General features: G+C 42.4%; 1 protein-coding gene across 1 annotated transcript; it reads right to left on the reverse strand.

Annotated features, from left to right (window-relative positions):
- Positions 1-4,424: 4,424 nt before the first annotated feature.
- LOC111961144 (treslin-like) lies at positions 4,425-12,808 on the reverse strand. The gene is made up of 9 exons (XM_070442946.1): positions 12,725-12,808; positions 12,511-12,545; positions 12,284-12,421; positions 12,056-12,146; positions 10,660-10,817; positions 10,439-10,544; positions 7,513-7,626; positions 7,190-7,314; positions 4,425-7,047 (listed from the first exon to the last, which is right to left on the reverse strand). The coding sequence occupies exons 3-5, from the start codon at positions 12,354-12,356 to the stop codon at positions 10,757-10,759; spliced, it is 225 nt and encodes a 74-aa protein (XP_070299047.1). The 5' UTR covers positions 12,357-12,421; positions 12,511-12,545; positions 12,725-12,808; the 3' UTR covers positions 4,425-7,047; positions 7,190-7,314; positions 7,513-7,626; positions 10,439-10,544; positions 10,660-10,756.
- Between the last annotated feature and the right edge of the window lie 8,790 nt (positions 12,809-21,598).

The raw sequence follows: 21,598 nt of genomic DNA on the forward strand, positions 1-21,598 counted from the left end.
ATGGATGGGTGTAGTAGGCTATAGCAGGCGCTATAGTTGAATCATTAATGTGAAATTCGAGCAAATCGATAACTCTTGACATTTCCTTAATTGGATTATCAATCAATGTATTGGGGTTTGGGTTTGCGTAATTACCGACCAGTCGGTAATGTATTGCAGGAACGAAGAGTTTAGAAAGAGGCTGACTTTGACCAGGGATTAAGGACAAGTATAGTGACTAAATAACTTGCTTTTGAGATACAAAACTTTTAAAGATGCGTAGAAAAGCACACAGCCCTATTCAGCTACAGCCTAATTCAACTGAATATATAGGCTATGAAAGGGAAAGAGAATATTATTACAATACTGTATTGCCTTAATTAAGAGATACTTTTATGGTATTTAAACAGGCTCTATTGAGTGGAAATCCCTCTTAAAACGATCTGCATGGGTAGCTACTTTATGCCATCATGTGGAATAAAACAAGCATTTCTGTAGAAAACCAAAGGCATTATTCTGAGGGAGACTTGTAGGAAGGGCTATTTAGTCGGGGATAATTCAGTGATCCAGACATGAAATTAGGAAATAGCAAGCTTACATGGGTTATCTGATCAAAGTTCACAGGAGTAAATTATGCAAGAGGTGTTTTATATACAGGCCTTTGGCAATTCCATTGCAGGATAGATGATTGTATAACATGATTTTGCAATATAAATGAGCTAGTATTAAAAGACGAAACGTATATGCTACATGACCAAAAGTATGTGGACACCTGCTCGCCGAACATCTCATTCCAAAATCATGGGCATTAATATGGCGTTGGTCCCCCCTTTGCTGCTATAACAGCCTCCACTCTTCTGGGAAGGCTTTCCACTAGATGTTGGAACATTGCTGTGGGGACTTGTTTCCATTCAGCCACAAGAGCATTAGTGAAGTCGGGCACTGATATTGGCGATTAGGTCTGGCTCGCAGTCGGCGTTACAATTCATCCCAAAGGTACTCGATGGGGTTGAGGTCAGGGCTCTGTGCAGGCTTGTCAAGTTCTTCCACACCGATCTCGACAAACTATTTCTGTATGGACCTCGCTTTGTGCACGGGGGCATTGCCATGCTGGAACAGAAAAGGGTATTCCCCAAACTGTTGCCACAAAGTTGGAAGTTGGATGCACAAAATCGTCTAGAATGTCATTGTATGCTGTAGCTTTAAGATTTCCTTTCACTGGCACTAAGGGGACTAGCCTGAACCATGAAAAACAGCCCCAGACCATTATTCCACCTCCACCAAACTTTACAGTTGGCACTATGCATTGGGGCAGCAAGCGTTCTCCTGGCATCCGCCAAACCCAGATTGGTCCGTTGGACTGCCAGATGGTGGAGCGTGATTCATCACTCCAGAGAACGCGTTTCCACTGCTCCAGAGTCCAATGGCTGCAAGCTTCACAGCACTCCAGTCGACTCTTGGCATTGCGCATGGTGATCTTAGGCTTGTTCAGCCATGGAAACCCATTTCATGAAGCTTCTGACGAACAGTAACAGGTCTTGTGCTGACGTTGCTTCCAGAGGCAGTTTGGAACTCGGTAGTGAGCGTTGCAACCGAGGACAGATGATTTTTACGCCCTACACGCTTCAGCATTTCGTCGGTCCTGTTCTGTGAGTTTGTGTGGCTTACCACTTTGCGGCTGAGCTGTTGTTGCTCCTAGACATGTTCACATCACAATAACAGCTCTAGCAGGGCAGACTTTTGACAAACTGACTTGTTGGAAAGGTGGCATCCTATGGTGGTGCCACGTTGAGTCACTGATCTCTTCAGAAAGGCAATTCTACTGCCAATGTTTGTCTATGGAGATTGCATGGCTACGTGCTCAATTCTATACACCTGTTAGCGATGGGTGTGGCTGAAATAGCCAAATCTACTAAATATTTGCTGTAACTGCAATAAATAATAATCGTTAAACATAATACAGTACAGAAACAATTGCAATTGAGTTAACATTCATGCCAAACCAATTCAAAAAATGTGTACATTTATACTTTGGAAGTCAATTCTTGTGGCACACTACAGATGTAAAATATATGCAGGATAGTCTCACCTTGTTGCAGTACCCAGGTACTGGATGGCACTGCCTGTTGATGCCTTTGGCTTCCTGGCAGACCTGTGAGAGGCGTGGTGTCTCCTTATCTCCCTTAGATTCTGCCTACCAGAGTACCTGATAAGAGACATCATGACTAAGAATTGACATGCTCCCCTCCCCCCTCCCCCCAATACCATAATATCTAACCTGAATGTATATGTGTGTATATACAGTATATATATATATATATGGCATATTTAACTCCCAATAACCTAATAGTTATCTTATCATGAATGATTATCCCATTATGAAGATTATTTGGGTTTCAGGTAAGGGTAGATATTATGGTATTGTATGCATAGATATACATACACACTGACTGTGCAAAACATAAAGAACACCTGCTCCTTCCATGACAGACTGACCAGGTGAATCCAGGTGAAAGCTATGATCCTTTATTGATGTGACTTGTTAAATCTACTTCAATTTGTAAGTCGCTCTGGATAAGAGCGTCAGCTAAATGACTTAAATGTAAATGTAAATCAGTGTAGATGAAAGGGAGAAGACCGGTTAAATAAGGATTTTTAAGCCTTGAGACAATTGAGACATGGATTGTGTATGTGTGCCATTCTGAGGGTGAATGGGAAAGACAAAATATTTAATTGCCTTTGAATGGTAGTAGGTGCCAAGTGCACCAGTTTATGTCAAGAACTGCAACGCTGCTGGGTTTTCCACACTCAACAGTTTCCAGTGTGTATCAAGAATGGTCTATCACACAAAGGACATCCAGACAACTTGACACTCTGGGAAGCGTTGGAGTCAACATGGTCCAGCATCACTATGAAACATGACACCTTAAAAATTAATTAACAAAAAAAATGCTCTCTCTCTCTTTCTCGCCCGTCTACACACAATACCCCATAATGACAAAGTGATAACATGTTTTTAAAAATGGTTGCAAATTATTTAAAATTAAATACAATCTCATTGACATAAGTATTGACACCCCTGAGTCAATACTTTGTAGAAGTACCTTTGGCAGCGATCACAGTTGTAAGTCTTTCTGGGTAAGTTTCTAAGATCTTTCCATGCCTGGATTGTGCAACATTTCCCTATTACTATTTTCAAACTTCTTCAAGCTCTATCCAATTGGTTGTTGATCATTGCTAGATAACCATTTTCAGGTCTTGCCATAGATTTTGAGGTAGATTTATGTCAAAACTGCGACTCGGCTACTCATGAACATTCACTGTCTTCTTGCATTAGAAAACCTCCCTGGTCTTTGTGGTTGAATCTGTATTTGAAATTCACTACTCGACTGAGGGACCTTACAGATAATTGTATGTGTGGGTTTCAGAGTCCATGCAATTATGTTCTATCCTATTCTACTGTATCTTAGTCTATGCCGCTCTGACATTGCTCGTCCAAATATTTATATATTCTTAATTCCATTACTTTACTTTAGATTGTGTGTATTGTTAGATATTACTGCCCTGTTAGAGCTAGAAACACAAGCATTTTGCTACACCCGCGATAACATCTGCTTTTTTGTGTTTGTGACAATTAAATTTTATTTGAATAGTTATTGACTCAAGATATTTCAGATAATTAATTTCAAAAAATGTCTAAAAAACATAATTTCATTGATATTATGTGGTAATGTGTGTAGGCCAGTGACAAACACATCTAAAATGTATCAATTTTAAATTCAGGCTGTAACAACAAAATGTGCAAAAAGTCAAGGGGTGTGTACTTTCTGAAGGCACTGTACCACTGATTGTCTGCCGTGTAGGATAATGTGCTTTACAGCTCTGACCTTTGAACAGGATAGGGTGATTTCTGATTTAGACTATCAGGTGCCTTTTATCACATATACTTGCTGATAAGCAAGGACAATAGAGTTGGACAGGAAAAACCTGGACACTTTTAAAGCAGTTAGGTTTACTGCCCGTTCACTGTGTCCAGTCATGAACCAAAACTGTGATAAATAATAACTAGTAGCTTGTTTAAAAAATTGTGACAGGTACAGAAATTAAAACTGGAAATGAACAAAATAAGAGGTTTAAAACATAACAAAACTGGTTTGCATGATCAAGCCTTGCCTGAGAACCAAATTAMAAATGTATCTCCCAAACCAGGGGTCATGACTCCATGTGGGGTCAACTGATAAGAAGGGGTTCGCGGGAGAATTTCCAAAATCCTGAAGAAATGTTTTTATGGGTGTGCTTGATTCAGGTAGCGTCAGAGCTTCTCAAAGTCAGGGGGTGTGGTCAACAGTTCACACCTCTTATACAGTACCAGTCAAAAGTTTGGACACACCTACTCATTCCAGTGTTTTTCTTTATTTTGACTATTTTCTACATTTTAGAAAAATAGTGGAGACATCCAAACTATGAAATAACACATATGGAATCATGTAATAACCAAAAAAGTGTTAAACAAATCAAAATATATTTTATATTTGAGAATCTTGAAAGTAGCCACCCTTTACCTTGATGACAGCTTTGCACACTCTTGGCATTCTCTCAACCAGCTTCATGAGGAATGATTTTCCAACCAAAGGCTTTGATTGGTTCTGAGTTCTAAACTTGAAAATATGAAGTATCCTTATTCATGTCACTAAGGGTTAGAGGGGAATGTAGAACATTTACATTCCATCAGAATATTTTATTGTTAGACATCAGGGATCATATGGGGAGGAGTGAGAAATTTGGGGCCGAGGTCAGGTCAGATGAAGTGAGGAAGAACAGATATCACAAAGGTTCTGTCTAGCAACAGAGATGTATTGGCTGTTCAGATGTGTTGGAGACATAGGAAAAAGGTTTAAATACCAGTACTTGTGTTAATATGTTCTTTGTCTTACATGCTGACCAGACCGGACACGTCGCATGCGCGAGCGTCGCAAAATAAATTTAGAAATCAATGTTATTCAATTATTGCACCCACACTGCCCGCACGCGCCAACGAGCGTCTGCGACGCCAAGGGCTAAAATAGAAGTCATTCCTATTTCTGACGCAGATCGCGCTGAAAGTCATCTCCTCATTGGTTTATAGAAGCAGGTACCCACGTGRCATCTCCTCATTGGTTATACCCACGTGGGTGATTGAAAGACTAACTTTGTTGCCGGTTGTCGTGGTAATACAATGAAAGTTTAGATGGGATCACCATATAAGTTCAAAGATGAAAAAGCCTGGAAGGAGGAGAGATGACTAGAAACGATTCAGTTGGCCGTTTTATGTGTGGATTAATTGTTGGAGTAGAGGTCCTTGTGCATTTCAGGTAAAATAACAACTCAATGTTTTATATCCCAGGACAAATTAGCTAGCAACAGCCACCTAGCTAAATACGACAAATTAACGTTAGCTAGCAAGTGCAAGCTAGCTAGCTAAATTGCCATACATGTTTAATGCTTTTCGACCTGTCCCCAAATTAATGTAATTGGTTCAGAGTTTGTTTTGATATTTTAACCTGCGTGTTGTGATCGCGTTTGGTGTGGGGGGGCAAAATAAATTTATGCACGATAGCGCACGATGGCGCATGCGCGCAGCCGGTTTGGGTTCCGTGTTATGCAGCTGTATGTGGGTGAATAAACTTGGTTTGAGCTTTACTAAGCATCTGAGTTTTTTACTCTGTTAATTTAGAACCTAACAGCTTCTATCTATGTAATTGTCTGCATCATTTCCAATCCCTCATATATTATTGTTCAATAACTATATATACACACTGAACAAAAATAAAAGGAAATCATTCAATTAAAATWAATWAATTAGGCCCTAATTTATGGATTTCACATGACTGGGCAGTGGCACAGCCATTGGAGGGCATAGGCCTACTCACTGGAGCCAGGCCCATCCACTGGTGAGCCAGGCCTAGCCAATCAGAATGAGTTTTTCCCAAGGGTTTTATTACATTATTTATTAAAAGGGTTTATTACAGACATAAATACTCCCTCTTCCTCCTCCCCAGATGATCCCACAGGTGAAGAAGCCATATGTATAGACTGTACTCTATACCATCTACTGCATCTTGCCTATGCCGTTCTGTACCATCACTCATTCATATATCTTTATGTACATATTCTTTATCCCTTTACACTTGCGTGTATAAGGTAGTAGTTGTGGAATTGTTAGGTTAGATTACTTGTTGGTTATTACTGCATTGTCAGAACTAGAAGCACAGGCATTTCGCTACACTCGCATTAACATCTGCTAACCATGTGTATGTGCCAAATAAATAACATTTGATTTGATTTGATATGTGGAGGCCCTGGGCTGGCGTGGTTACACGTGGTCTGCGGTTGTGAGGCTTGTTGGACGTACTGCCGAATTCTCTAAAACAATGTTGGAGGTATAGAGGAGGTAAGGAGGTAAAATTATGCTAACGGTATAGAAATTAACATTCAATTCTCAGCTCTGGTGGACATACCTGCAGCCAGCATGCCAATTGCCTGTCCCCTCAAAACTTAAGGCATCTGTGGCATTATGTTGTGTGACAAAACTGCACATTTTAGAGTTGCCTTTTAAGGTGCACCTGTGTAATGATCATTCTGTTTACTTCGCTTCTTGAAGTGCCTAATGTTAGCAAGGTTTTAACTTTCCTCTTGAGAATTATAATCAGAAGTACAGTCATATAGCTCATCGCAATACTTCACCTCTTCGGGCAAATAGTACACCAGACTAGATCTAGTTGAGCATTCCAGATAATTCCTCCATACCAGCAGAAATATCCCATCCACATAGTAGGATTTTATATGTGCAGATAGATCAATGTATTTGACCATTACTATAGTCAAGTCTGTGGGTTATGGCATTTCAATATAGATGTTACCATTTTAGTAATCAACTTAGCTAGCTAGTAAAAGTAACTTGATTTTTGTCTTTGAGATGGGCGGACAGAAAACCCAGTGACAACACTCGGGTCTGCAGCTGTCATTTTCCCGTGGGAACATTTACCAGGAAAGGTAGCTCATCCACCATGGCAGAGAGGAAGATCCAGACTGTTGATTGGGAAACAAGAACAAACAATGAGGCATGAGGATTGGTTGTTGAGGGACCATTTGTCACATTGTCCAAGGTGGGTTTGTGTTATGACAAACAGTACATTTTCTGTCCAGATAAAGATGTTGACACAGCACTGACCAAATGTCTCTTTTGTTTTCCAGTCCAACAGGAGTGAATCCCTCAGGCCATCCAGTGCATGGACATCATGTGCCAGTGTGATCCGAGCTCAAGCGTCCACTTGTAGAGACTACAGCAGATCGAGCCTGTGGACGGACAGGTCAGTAACTCATCAAATTTAATACAATATTGTGTACAACAATGAATTTGAAGAGATATCTGTGCAGTATGTTTGTGCATGGTTTTCATGACATAAGATTGGGCGTCGAGGGACCACTTGTCACGTTGTCAAAAGTTGCTATGTGTTACGATTGGATGGTGATACAGCATTGAAAAATACCTACCACTGGCCAAATGTCTCTTTGTTTTCCAGTCCAACATGAGTGCATCCCTCAGACCATCCGCTGAATGGAAATCCTGTGTCAGTCTGATCCAGTTGTGGAGACTACAGCACAAGCCTGTGGATGAACAGGTCAGCAACTCAAAACATGATACAATATTGTGTAAAACAATGATTTGTAGATGCATAGGCATTTTGATGTTTCAGACATGAGGCGTGACATGCCGAACATCAGGCTCACCCCACGGGAAGCAGTACATGATCAACGTCACCTTCAGCAAGGAGCTGTGATGGATGTGATGTCTCTCCCATCCTTAAGCCGGGTGTACACTACACGATTTTGGCCCCGATTTAGCTGTCCCAGACACGTTTGAGGTTGGAGACAAAATCCTCATGTCGTTGCCTACAAAGGAGCGAGCGGCCATCGCCGACATTCATTTAATGTGAGAGGGTCAGAGACGCAATCTGAGGGCTAACGATCTCGTCTTTGAGCTGTCCCAGACGTCCCAATATTTTTACAAACATGTCGGCACAAGATCTGCAATGCTCTGTAGTGTGAGATGTGCAACYACAAGTTTTGAGAACGGTGATCAGCAGAGAATAATATTGACGAATGCACGGATACGATGACTGAGTTCACCAGGAAGTGTGTAGGAAATGTTATACCCACTGTGACTATTTAAACCTACCCAAACCAGAAACCGTGGAGAGATGGCAGCATTCGTGCAAAACGGAATATGGCAGAATACAAATAGTGTAGTTATTCCCTCCGTAAGGCAATCAAACAGGCAAAATGTCAGTACAGAGCCAAAGTGGAGTCACAATTCAACGGTTCAAACACGAGACATATGTGGCAGGGTCTACAGACAATCACGGACTACAAAGAGAAAACCAGCCATGTCGCGGACACCGACATCTTGCTTCCAGACAAGCAGTGATGTGCAGACTCAGGACAACTGAGCTTTGGAGAAATATGCAGATGTAAAGAGGATCAAAGAAGTTCATGAATTTATCACTGCTGAAGTGAAAGCCATCCTCTCTTGGGGAATGCTGATTTTTAGTTAGCTTTGTGGCAGTATCAAAAATACGTTTGGGATTGTTCTTATTCATCTCAATTAAGTTGAAAAAAATAGGATAATCAAGCAGCAGTGAGGGCTTTCGATACTGCATGGTACTGTCTTTCCAAGCTAGTCGGAAGACTTTCAGTTTGGTGGAGCGCCATTTCKGGTCCAATTTTCTGGAAGCTTGCGTCAGGGATCGGGTATTTTCTGTATACCAGGGAGCTAGTTTCTTATGACAAATGTTTTTAGTTTTTAGGGGTGTGACTGCATCTAGGGTATTACACAAGGTTAAATTTAGTTCCTCAGTTAGGTGGTTAACTGATTTTTGTACTCTGACGTCATTGTGTAGGTGGAGGGAGTCTGGAAGGGCATCTAGGAATCTTTGGGTTGTCTGAGAAATTATAGCACGGCTTTTGATAATCCTTGATCCTATAGAGATGGCAACAGTCATTTTATTCAGTTGGGTTTTGACAGGAGTCTTTGGTGACGTTTCAGATCGTGACATTACGGAGGTGGTGTCACGCCCTGACCTTAGAGAGCCTTTTTATGTCTCTATTTGGTTTGGTCAGTGTGTGATTTGGGGTGGGCATTCTATGTTCTGTTTTCTAGGTTTGTGTATTTCTATGTTTTGGCCGGGTATGGTTCTCAATCAGGGACAGCTGTCCATCGTTGTCTCTGATTGGGAATCATACTTAGGCAGCCTTTTTCCCTTGTGTCATTGTGGGAAGTTATCTGCTTCATGATTGTTTATTTTGTTTCTTGTTTTGTTGGCGACATTTTAAAATAAAATAAAATGTACGCTCACGACGCTGCACTTTGGTCCAGTTCTTTCAACGACCGTGACAGGTGGCTTTTTTTGGTGTGAGCATGCTTTGGTGTGGAGACATGGAGAGAGTCTTTAACAGGGGTTCCTCCAGAGCAAGTGAGCATGCGGGGGCCAAGGCTTGGAGATTTCCTGGGGGTTGTGGTGTTGGGAGTGGGTGGAGAAAAGTGGTCAGGAGGTGGTGTGGAACAAGAAGAGGGGGGTTTCTGGGGACCATCAGGGAGGTCCTGCTCATCCTTAACAGGTTTGTTGAACTTTCCCATAAGCCATTCGGAAGACCTTTGACATTCACTTTTCTCTGGCGTTGTTTCAGCGCCACCCACAGCAGAATTTTCTGTAATCCTAGACAGAGACACTTGTGGGGAATTTCTGTTCGTTCTCTGCACTACTTTTGCTGGAGTCATAAAAATWACCTGTTTGCTTCTAGGACTCTTGAGCAGACTGAAGAACTTYTTGGGTGTGTTCATCAACAGCCATGGAGAGCTTCGGGTGAAAAGAAGAGGCGATTCCGGCACCTTGAAGGGTGCGCTCGTCTCTGTAACTCTGGGTTTCTGTGGAGATGGAGATGGTGACCAGGTGACACTCTTCCTGGGCGTTCTGGAGCAGGGTGGGCTCTGTAGCTGGCAAGCTCCGGAGGGAGAAAGTGAATCTAGTAAGGTCTTGACCGGGGGTCCTCAGGATGCCCTTCYGAGGGGACTCCTTTTGGGGCGTTTCCAATACCAGGCTCCTCCTGGCTGGGGATCTGAAGGGGCTGCATCTCAGGGCCACGCAGCCCTGCCCGTGAGATGGCCCTGCCACCGGGCTGTCTGTGACCGAGTAGCCCTGGACCCTGTAGGGTCTTGGTTGTTCTGGGGTTCTGAGGGCTTCTGGGTGTCTTGTTCCCTTTCGCAAACCTACCGTCTCCACCAGGCGACTTAGGAGTTTGGAAAACCAATCAAGTATTTCCAATAAGTATCGCAAACTAATCGGCATTGTTATTCTTTGCTTGGGAAAAAAACAATATGATATATGACAACTGAAGAGGTTCAACAAGATGGACCAGTTACCTTGAAGACATGGACAGCTGCCTCCGGCTGGACCTGGTAGCAGGAGACTGAGTGGCTCCAAATAAAAGACGTACCGGAGACCGTACTGATCGCAGGTTTACCGCACCTACAGCATTTGAACGATCTAATTGTCAATATGTGTCAGTTGAAAGACTCCACAGAATAGTGAACAGTAATAACTGTAGTGATACACCTGTAATAATGGTGTTTAGTCCACATACCTATTTTGCTGTCGCTGAGTAGGAGCTGGGAGGAGAGAGCTCTGTCCAGGTTGCTGGAGCTCAGAAATGTCTGTTTCATATCCACTCTTAGCAGCAGTCACTGACCTGGGGGCTTCACTGGCGACTCCTCCACGATGCACTCCTCTGTCGGGACAGACCTGACAAATCAAACAGTCAGAACATTTCAAATGTCCCCACAGTGTACTGCTACCAATTCAGTTACAGTAATAACTTCTCCTAAACAAATACATGTTAAACTCATATAACACAAACTTATTTTGCCTTGCCATACAAAAGGGATTGAATACTTTCAGCTTTCATTTTGCATTAATTTGAAAAAATGTGTGTCAACTTAATCTATTTTAAATGAAGGCTGTGAAACAACACAGCGTGGAAAAAGTAAAGGGCCTACATGGATAGGGCTAAATTGAAATTATTCTTACAGAAGAAATATGAAAAGAATATGCTGGATACGTTCAGTAACATGATATGAATTTCCCCTGGACAATGCGGGGTAGGTGCAACATAAGAAAAAAATATATACCACGGTTTGAGTGAGAGGAGTAACTGTTGTCTTCAAGTGGCCACACACCTCTGCAAATGGTGCACAGTTCCGAAGTCATTTCGATGCACTTTGATGACTCAAAGGAGAGTCTTCAACTATAAGMTGCTTTTCTTAGCTCTCCTAGCTGTGCCGTTGAGGATCTAAAGCAAGCACACTTATAGTTGTTTAGGTTGGAACACAACCCTGCATCCCGCCATCACACAATTATTGCAGTGTTAAGCGTTCGCAATGCAATTCAGGGAAACTGATCGTAATTTTGGTGAGAATAGAAAGAAGTCATGAGTGTATTCAGGTGCTAGTTGTCTTCACAATAGACAATAGTCTCATTTTGTTCAGAACAACGCAGGGTATAACGACTTGTCATCTTGTAACTGTACATCAAACATAGTGATCAGAAACATTGACACTGTTTATGACATGGGTTTTATTCTATGGAAATGTGTGCATTTGTGCACATTTGGACTCAAGTGTTTGGCTTTTATGACATCAAAGCGGTATTTATTACAGTCCTCAATGTCTCATCTTTCAAAATACAGTCTTCTTAATTTATAGCATTTCACTCACTCAGACAACAGAACATTTGCAAAAGTTGCCCAATTAGCGGGAGGTATGGGGGCAACTTCTTATCGCGCGAGGTGCTCAAGGTCAGAACAGCTGTCAGTCAAAACCCATACAGGGCTGTGAAGCGCAGAGCCAGAGCTCTGACGTCATGTACAGCATGTTACTGTACAGCCACTGTGTTCCAATTTAGGCATTTATCAGTGTCCAAATCTGCCATTTTTAACTGAATATAGGTATGAGTGGTTTTAAAAAATCACATGTCCAACTCACCTGCCCATCTTTTGCCTGTGCAGCAGGCGATTGGACACCTGCTTGTGAAGTGGCGTCTCCATCACCTTATTGGTCCGGAGGGCATGTCGATCTAAAAGGGCAGATTTTCTCTGGGTCACAGTGCTAACAAAACCTTTTCCCTTGTTACTGATGCTATGAGCTCTTGGAATGCTGAAGTATCAGGGAATACATACTGGCGAATAATTAAGTATCAGAGTGTCTCTTTACCGCCACCTTCTGTCGTCTGGGGGTGTTTGCGCTTTAGTCCCTCCACAGCCAAGACAGACAGGCTCCTGGGCATCTTGGCCTTCTTGGAGGGGCAAATGGTCTCCTGGTTGAACAAATTCCTCCTGAACTTTGTGACCTCTATGGACCAAATAAAGTTGTATTGAATTGGACTATCACAGTATGATGATCTAATAGAGGAGTTGGAGGATGGCATTGAAATAACTTACCTTGTGCAGCCTGCACAGCAACACAGAGCCTTGGCCTGTTCATAGGACACACAGAGAGCAATATATGGGTGATTACTAAGTTCATACTGTCTAGCCAGACAGGACTGTGAATGAAGCCATATTGTTTCTGATGTAATACTATTGAAGCCATATTTTATTTTATCTGACTTTACAGCTGTTACAGAATACAAAATAAAATCCTGTGTTAGCTCACCGCTCTGATGGACATCCTTGGCATCTCTATCCGGCGGAGACTCTGGGATGCTTCTGTCATGCTCTGATGGTGAGTCGACTTCCCACTCCTAAAACACAACAGAGGTTCGTTAAAGAGGGCTATATCAAATAACATTTTATTTGTCACATACACATGTTTAGCAGATGTTATTGCGGGTGTAGTGAAATGCTTGTGTTTCTAGCTCCAACTGTGCATTAATATCTAGAAGTGTACTAACAACAACAAACACACATTRGTGCACTTCACCAAGGAAACACTTGGAACGGTCATTCTGTAAAATCCACACAGCTGCACCACGGCAGATAACACCTAGGTGAATGAGCAGAATGTCCCTTTTGTACCAGGCAACTCCCCTTCTCTTGCTGGCGGAGCGGTCGCGTAGCTCGTGAGGTTTGCTCCCCGCAGGCGGAGGCCATGCTGAGGGCCGCAGAGAGGGGAGACGAGGAGGGAGAGATGCTGTCCATGGTCATTGACTCGTCGCTGAAGAGGTCAGAGGGCAGCACGGCTGACAGGGCGGCGGGCAGCTGGGTTTTTTTCTTCAACAAGCAGGACGCACGGGATATACTGCTAACACTCGACAAGGCCAACATCCCCGTTATTGGCAAGAGGAAYAGACGCAGGGACAGAGGACACAGAGCGGGGTGCCTCGTAAGGATCCGCAGAAGGCGAGTGGGAAAGCTGCCGTTACCGTCAATATTACTCACCAACGTGCAATCATTGGACAATAAATTAGACGAGGTACGATCATGAATATCCTACCAACGGGACATCAAAAACTGTAATATCTTATGTTTCACGGAATCGTGGCTGAATGATGACATGGATATTCAGTTAGCGGGATATACACTGCACCGGCAAGATAGAACAGCACATTCCGGACGAGGGGGAGCGTTCTGTGCACAAAATCTATGGAAGTCTATAGATTTTGCTCACCTGAATTAGAGTATCTTATGATAAACTGCAGACCACACTATTTGGCAAGAGAGTTTTCAGCTATACTTTTGTTGGCTGTTTATTTACCACCAAAGACGGATGCTGGCACTAAGACCACACTCAGTCAGCTGTATAAGGAAATAAGCAAACAGGAAACCTAAATGACTACAGACCCGTGGCACTCACGTCCGTAGCCATGAAGTGCTTTGAAAGGCTGGTAATGGCTCACATCAACACCATTATCCCAGAAACCCTAGACCCACTCAAATTTGCATACCGTCCTAACAGATCCACAGATGATGCAATCYCTATTGCACTCCACAKTGCTCTTTCCCACCTGGACTAAAGGAACACCTARGTYAGAATGCTATTCATTGACTACAGCTCAGTGTTCAACACCACAGTACCCTCAAAGCTCATCACTAAGCTAAGGATCCTGGGTCTAAACACCTCCCTCTGCACTGGATCCTGGACTTCCTGACAGGCTGCCCCCAGGTGGTGAAGGTAGGTAGCAACACATCTGCCACGCTGATCCTCAACACTGGAGCCCCTCAGGGGTGCGTGCTCAGTCCCCTCCTGAGCTTCATGAAATGGGTTTCCATGGCTGAGCAGCTGCACACAAGCCCAAGYCCACCATGTGCAATGCCAAGTATTGGCTGGAGTGGTGTAAAGCTCGCCGCCATTGGACTCTGGAGCAGTGGAAACACATTCTCTGGAGTGATGAATCACYCMTCACCATCTGGCAGTCCGACAGACGAATCTGGGTTTGGCGGATGCCAGGAGAATGCTACCTGCCCGAATGCATAGGGCCTACTGTAAAGTTTGGTGGAGGTGGAATAATGGTCTGGGGCTGATTTGAATGGTTCTAAACCCCTTAGTTTCAGTGGGAAAATCTTAACGCTACAGCATACAATGACATTCTAGATGATTCTAGAATGTGTCGGAGGAAACACTGTTCAACTAGCGACCGGAGTCAGCCTGCAAGCACCCGGCCCGCCACAAAGAGTTGCTAGAGCCAAGTAAAGCCCCCCGGGCCAAACCCTCCCCTAACAATTGTGCGCCGTCCTATGGGACTCACGGCCACAGCCGGTTGTGGCACAGCCCGGGAATAAACCCAGGTCTCTAGTAACGCCTCTAGCACTGCGATGCAGTGCCTTTGACCGCTGCACCACTCGGGAGGCCCCAAGCGTTTATAGCTTTATTGGTTAGAGGTAAGTCAGGTCCCGTACTTTTAACAAAAGTGGATATGCACCAATCTTTGTCTGAGACTTTTATTTCCCAGACCCTTTAGACAGTCATACAACGGTTTAACCTTATCTTTATCAAATGATCCGTAAAGGGACCACTCTGAACATTTATATTTTTTGTTTAACTTTTATTTAACTAGGCAAGCCAGTTAAGAACAAATTGTTATTTACAATGACGGCCTACACCGACGCTGAGACAATTGTGCGCCGCCCTATGGGACTCCCAATCACGGCCGGTTGTGATACATCCTGGAATTAAACCAGGGTGTCTGTAGTGACGCCTCTTGCACTGAGATGCAGTGCGCCACTAAGGAGCCCCATGAGCCACTCGGGAGCCCCATTTCTCTGAATAATTTGTACACCACTTACGTACGTCTACGTGTCGGTATGCAAGTTGTATATACATTTGTTTCCATTGTTACTTCATCAAATCTCTAATAACTCATTATACTATACATACGTTGTTACTTTATCAAATCTCTAGTAACCCATTTTACAGCATATTCGGTAATAGTACTCTCTCTTTTCAGATCTTCACATCACACAGAATCCCTATATAACATTATCAATTAAAAACGTAGGTATTCACACCCACACCACCAGCAACGATCACAGTGCAGCCAGCCCGAGAGGTACACATATCATGTTCTTGAGGAAATCTCAGTACTCCCAGACACTACAGTAGTCCCAGAGACTACAGTGGTCCCAGACWACAGTGGTCCCAGACCACATAGAAAATTCCCAGAAATGCCTATAGACAGCTGTCAGTGGGGCTTCTCTACCCTCACTCAGTAGTCTTAGACTACTCTAGCCTCCCAGAGACTATGGTACCTTTCTACTAGTCCCAGATTGTGAGCCGTTCTCCCCTCAGCAGCTTCCACTGCTATAGACTCTATAGTCTTGCAGCTTCCCATACATATAGAATAGCACCTTGTGCTCGATAATGCCTCGTTTGAGAGTGTTTGAGTGTGAGTCCATGAGTATTAGCAGTAGRGAATGAGAGGGTCTTCCTATTGGGAAGAAAACATCCTAGTTGAAGGAAACAGATATGAAGACTAGTGAAAGTAACAAAGTGAATGGTAATKTTAGTGGCTTTCAGATAGCACTCTAATAATGCCATATTTMAGTAATTTCAATACAAGGTTGCATGATGAACAGAGGGATTGAGCTTGGGACTGATATTAAATTAGAGGCCGCCATATGGTGCTTGGGTTAGAGATAAGCTTCCCCTGGCAAATAGATAAGTCGCCAGTAAAGGACCTAGCAGATTTGTTAAACAACAGGTTTCATATTTTGACTAGTTGATGTCACAGGGACAGTCAGTACAGGACATACAGTACCAGTCAAAAGTTTGGACATACCTACTCATTCCAAGGTTTTTACCCCCGTGAAGCATGGAAGAGGAGGAGGTGTGATGGTGTGGGGGTGCTTTGCTGGTGACACTGTCTGTGATTTATTTAGAGTTCATGGTACACTTAACCAGCATGGCTACCACAGCATTCTGCAGTGATACGCCATCCCATCTGGTTTGCGCTTAGTGGGACTATCATTATTTTTCAACAGGACAATGACCCAACACACCTCCAGGCTGTGTAAGGGCTATTTGACCAAGAATGAGCTGGCCTCCACAATCACCCGACCTCTACCCAATTGAGATGGTTTGGGAGGAGTTGAACAGCAGAGTGAAGGAAAAGCAGCTAACAAGTGCTCAGCATATGTGGGAACTTCTTCAAGACTGTTGGAAAACCATTCCAGGTGAAGCTGGTTGAGAGAATAGCTGTCATCAAAAAAAAGCTGTCATCAAGGCAAATGGTGGCTATTTGAAGAATCTAAAATCTAAAATATATTTTGACTTGTTTAACACTTTTTTGGTTACCTCATGGTTCCATGTGTGTTATTTCATACTTTTGATGTCTTCACTATTATTCTACAATATAGAAAAACCCTGGAATGAGTAGGTGTCTCCAAACTTTTGACTGGTACTGTATGTCAATGCAAGAGGTCAAAATGATAAGATTACAAGAAAAGGGCTCTGGGATTGTTTACTTTAGAAGGTGCCTATTAACAGGGCACTGTATACGCATGGTTTTATCAAGACTTCCTGCCCAAGATCCAGTAAGCTCGATTAAGATATAGTCCCGTAGGACTGATTAAGATGTAGCATAGTGAAAACTAAGTACATGCTTATTTTCTTTCGTCCAGGACTGATGGAATGTCCCCTACCAAGTTTTCTGATGAGTTTAGCAATGATTCTGTATCTCTTCCTTTGAAAGGCAGGTGTCTTAGGAGAGAAGTTAGTGAGACTGTGTACTATACACTTTAAAGCTACCTGGAAGAGGCTGTTAAGGGAGCTCACAAATTAAGTAAGGCCAGGCCATTTTGTTTGTTTTTACCATACGTTTGTAATTCTAATTTTATTTGTTATCATTTACTTTGACAGGCTACTTAAAGTAACTGTCCAGTGACTGTCCCATCTCAAACTTATATCTCAAACGGACCGTTTAAAAGATGATTGCTATTTCCTCATAGAGAATGACGTCACCCTGCCTCATTGGCTGAGCTGGCCAATCAGTGGTCTACTAACGTGAATATTTTTAATGAACAGTATACGCCCACACCATTCTGTTGTAGAATGGGGTATGCCCACACCGTTCCAACACAGAAAAGGAAATGTCACGCCCGGATCTGTTTCCCCTGTTCTTGTGATTGTCTCCACCTCCTCTAGGTGTCGCTTATTTTCCACAGTGTATTTATCCCTGTGTTTCCTGTCTCTCTGTGCCAGTTCGTCTTGTATGTTTTCAAGTCAACCAGCGTGTTTTCCCGTGCTCTTGTTTTCTATTCTCTTTTTCTGGTCTTCCCGGTTTTGACCCTTGACTGTTTTTTTCTGGCCTCCGTATCCGCCTGCCCTGACATCGAGCCTGTCTGCCACTCTGTACCTCTTGGACCTTTTGCCTGTCCACAACGATTCTCTTGCCTACTCCTTTTGGATATAAATAAACAACTAAGACTAACCATCTGCCTCCTGTGTCTGCATCTGGGTCTCGCCTTGTGCACTTATAGGAAAAGTATTTCACTCATATTGTAATTAATTATTGGTCATCTGTCATAGAAATCTGGACTCACAGTTACTTTAAGTATAATTGAGCATTTACTATTACTTTTATACTTAAGTATATTTTAAAAGCAGATACTTTTAGACTTTTACTCAAGTAGTATTTTACTGGGTGACTTCACTGTTACTTGAGTCATTTTCTATGAAGGTATCTTTAAGTATGAAAATGGGGTACTTTTTCCACCACAGCAGACAGTAGCCTGCTTACACTTGGACAGAATACATGTCGGGTTATTTTGACACCACCAGATGGGTCACTTAGTTGGGTTGTTTTCTTTTTTATGACTGGAGGCATGTCTTAGTAAGGGTGTGATTTTCTGATCGTTATTTTTGGCCACCCGTAAGAGTAAGTACATTATGGTTCATGTGTTGTATTGTCATCACGRGCTAAGTTTGAGCACTGACACTTCTGTAGCTTTAATGAYGCTTACACAAGAGTATGAGTTTCTTAACACATTTCAATGTTATATTCAAATGCTGTTTTATGCTTTTATGCCGTTTTTATGTGTATACAATGATGTACAAAAACATATATGAGCTGTTTTTAAAGGAAATGTGACAAAACGTCCAAAATAAAAATACATGTTTCTCAAGTGCCTATGCATATCCCAATGTTGGGATAATTACCACTTTGTTAAAATATTTAAATAATGTTATTKAATTTATATTAAAATATGTAATGTGCATAAATATTTAAGGAAGATTTTTGTTTACAATATACAACTTAAATTGATGAACAGGAATGACATTTACTCTCACGGGTCTCCAAGAATAACTAGGAAAGCCACACCCCCAATAGGCCACGTGACCTGAAAATAACCTATGGATTACAATAAAAAAGATCCAGCTGCTAGGTCAACCCAGCATGAGTGAATAAAAACCAAACTGATGGTTAAATTAACCTATGTTTGAGTAATCAGGTTATTTTCAGGAGGGGTGGCCTATTGGGGGCGTCACTTTCAGTTCTTCTTTTTTTGCAGTGTGGTTACGTTGGGGTTAAAGTTAGGCTTAGGTTTAAAATCAGATGTTATGACTTTGTGATAGCGCTAGCTAGTGACCACTGCAGAGCTGCCTCCAGAATAAGATTCATKCCAAAAAATTGCTGACCTGCTGTAAATTTGCAGACTCAAAATGCTACTCCTGAACTCAAGATTTCTTACATCATATAACCCCATCTAAAGCTCAGGTCATATGAATGATTATCAATTCCCCTTCAGGGGTCAAAAACACCATAGCCGTATCTCTCYTTCAAATGTTGGCATATTGGAAACAATTACAAGATTGATACTGTAACATAATGTCAAGTTATTAAATAAATCCTGTGACCTCTAGTCTCTATTTCTCCATCTTCTATCCCCCCTTGTGTACCCGTTTGTGGCCAAATACAGATCAAGACAGCACTATGTGCCAATGCTGACTGCTTGGAATAAGTGAAACAGAAATAGACAATGTGCCCCGGCACCAGACAAATACCAGGCAGCAAAGCTCCTTTCCCAGCCTCAGTGCCCTTCCAAACAGAAAAACAAAGGCCTATAATGGGACTGAGAATTTGGGTTGTGTCCCTCTTTTAGACATGTCACATAGTAGTGTCAGTCAACAAAATTTGACCAGGTAGGCTATAAGTGTTTACAAGACTACTGAAGCTTAAGGCACATCCACAACCAAATAAGTTAATATCACCCTAGACACAAGCTCTAGCTCTCTCAGGGCTGGTTTCCCGGACAAAGAATAAAAGGGCTCTATTCAATCCATATCGCGGAAGTTCAGCGTAAACACWGCATATGTCGGCTCATTTGGGAATTACGCTTCAGCGATACATATTGTTTTGAGCCCTTAGCCTAGTCCGGGACTAAAAAGCATGTTCAATGGAGAATCAACATGTTAAGTGATTTTTAGTCCAGGACAGTTTTATCTGGGTCTGGTAAACCAGGCCTCAATATTTAGGATGAATGGCCTCTTCAACAAGGTAAGCAGTGATGTGAGTGTTTGTAAGCATGATTTAAAGAGTTGGCTTTACACAGTGTRGTGTCTTTGGCTATGCTGGATTAAGTGATATGACATGCTATTCTATAAAATCCTTTCTCTGTAATTAATATTACCTGATTAAGCTAATCATGTAAATGTAATTAACTAGAAATTTGGGGCACCACGAAAGAGTGTTTATAGAGCTGTTATCTTCCAAAAAACTCTTAAAGACCTAGTKATATTTTACATCAATAGCAGTCAATATAAATCGTCACCTTATTTCAGTCTCATCTGAAAGTTGTAAATTCTTGGTTATCTTCACGAACCCTGGCAAACAAGTTGAYTCAGCAATACAAAATTGGGTTTAATTATGTATTTACTAAATACCTAACTAATCACACAGAATTACATATACACAGAATGCAAATTATGTCATACAGAAAACGTCCCTGGTGGACGGAGCCGACATGACGGCTGGTTACACAAAGGAAAAGGGGTTGGGTTTGAGTGAAAGAGCGGGAAGACTGAGGAACAAAGGGAGAAGCTATGCTATCGTAAATACAGTATCTTATGCACTCTAAATTACCGCCCATTTGGAAAAGGGAAATGCAATAAATATTTACTCTGAGCTGCGCTTTGGTAGGTTGGTCGTAGATGCTGGCCGTGTTYCCCAACAGAGATCTTGCTGTCCTCMGAAGAATGTCTCTGGTGGTAAATGGGATACGTTGTAGTATCGTCGTTGTGTGTTAGACTGCATACGTCGTCCGTCCTTTCCTAGCCCACGTTTACAGCGGCCGTTGCTAACTCAACGGCTAGGAGGTATCACTTCTGTAGTGAATAAGAGTTCAAAGTTCATACCATTCGCAACAAAAGCTCACGCTGAGGTTGGCTTAGTTCTGTAGTTATTATCTGAATCCTTCTGACATCGGACCGTCGCCCTAATGTACCCGGAACAGCAAGTTATTTGCCCTTTTAACGCAGAGGCTGCAGGCCTCGTGTACTCGGAACCGGGCGTTACATTTTCGTCAAGGGCTTATATAGTGGAGGGAGAGAAGGGTGTGTTTCATAGTTTATAACCAATGTCTCTTCACAGGGGCGGGCCACTGATTGAGCAGAGCTCAAACCTTATAAAAAGCCCAATTCTCTCATTTGGAAGCTAAGATTACATTTCATCTTTTCACAAATAGTTTAATATTTAAACATTTAAATTGCACAACAATTCCATGTGAATCTGATAACTAGAATGTGTAGACTTTCCCAGATACAGTTTATGTCGTCCTGTCATCAGTCATAATGTCTCATTAATTGCCAACGCATATTCTCCACTGGTTGGATTGCCGAAATATGGTTCCTTTCCCCCCACCGTTTGATGCTCCCAGACTCTCTATGTTTAACAAAAGCTATTCAAGAGTCCTTCAGTAGAGTAAAGAGAGAGAGGGAAGGGAGAAAGGTATATATGGGGGGGGTCATAAACCTTACCCACAGGCCAATGTCATGACAACAGTGTAGTGTTGTTTGAAAGTTTTATTCCAAGCAGTTGAAACAAGGCCAAAGTGATGTCAAGACTTCATATTTCTTAGTTCCAAACCCACGAAA

This window comes from Salvelinus sp. IW2-2015, linkage group LG4q.1:29, assembly GCF_002910315.2.
Source record: "Salvelinus sp. IW2-2015 linkage group LG4q.1:29, ASM291031v2, whole genome shotgun sequence".
Taxonomy (NCBI): domain Eukaryota; kingdom Metazoa; phylum Chordata; class Actinopteri; order Salmoniformes; family Salmonidae; genus Salvelinus; species Salvelinus sp. IW2-2015.

Bases quoted from the DNA above. Each gene is read 5' to 3' on its own strand.
- LOC111961144 (XM_070442946.1), bottom strand. From the start codon at position 12,356: ATGCCCAGGAGCCTGTCTGTCTTGGCTGTGGAGGGACTAAAGCGCAAA. The intron at 12,147-12,283 runs GTAAAGAGACAC...CTGCCCTTTTAG, and splicing joins CCAGACGACAGAAGGTGGCG to ATCGACATGCCCTCCGGACC. The intron at 10,818-12,055 runs GTGAGTTGGACA...TTGATTTGTCAG, and splicing joins CACAGGCAAAAGATGGGCAG to GTCTGTCCCGACAGAGGAGT.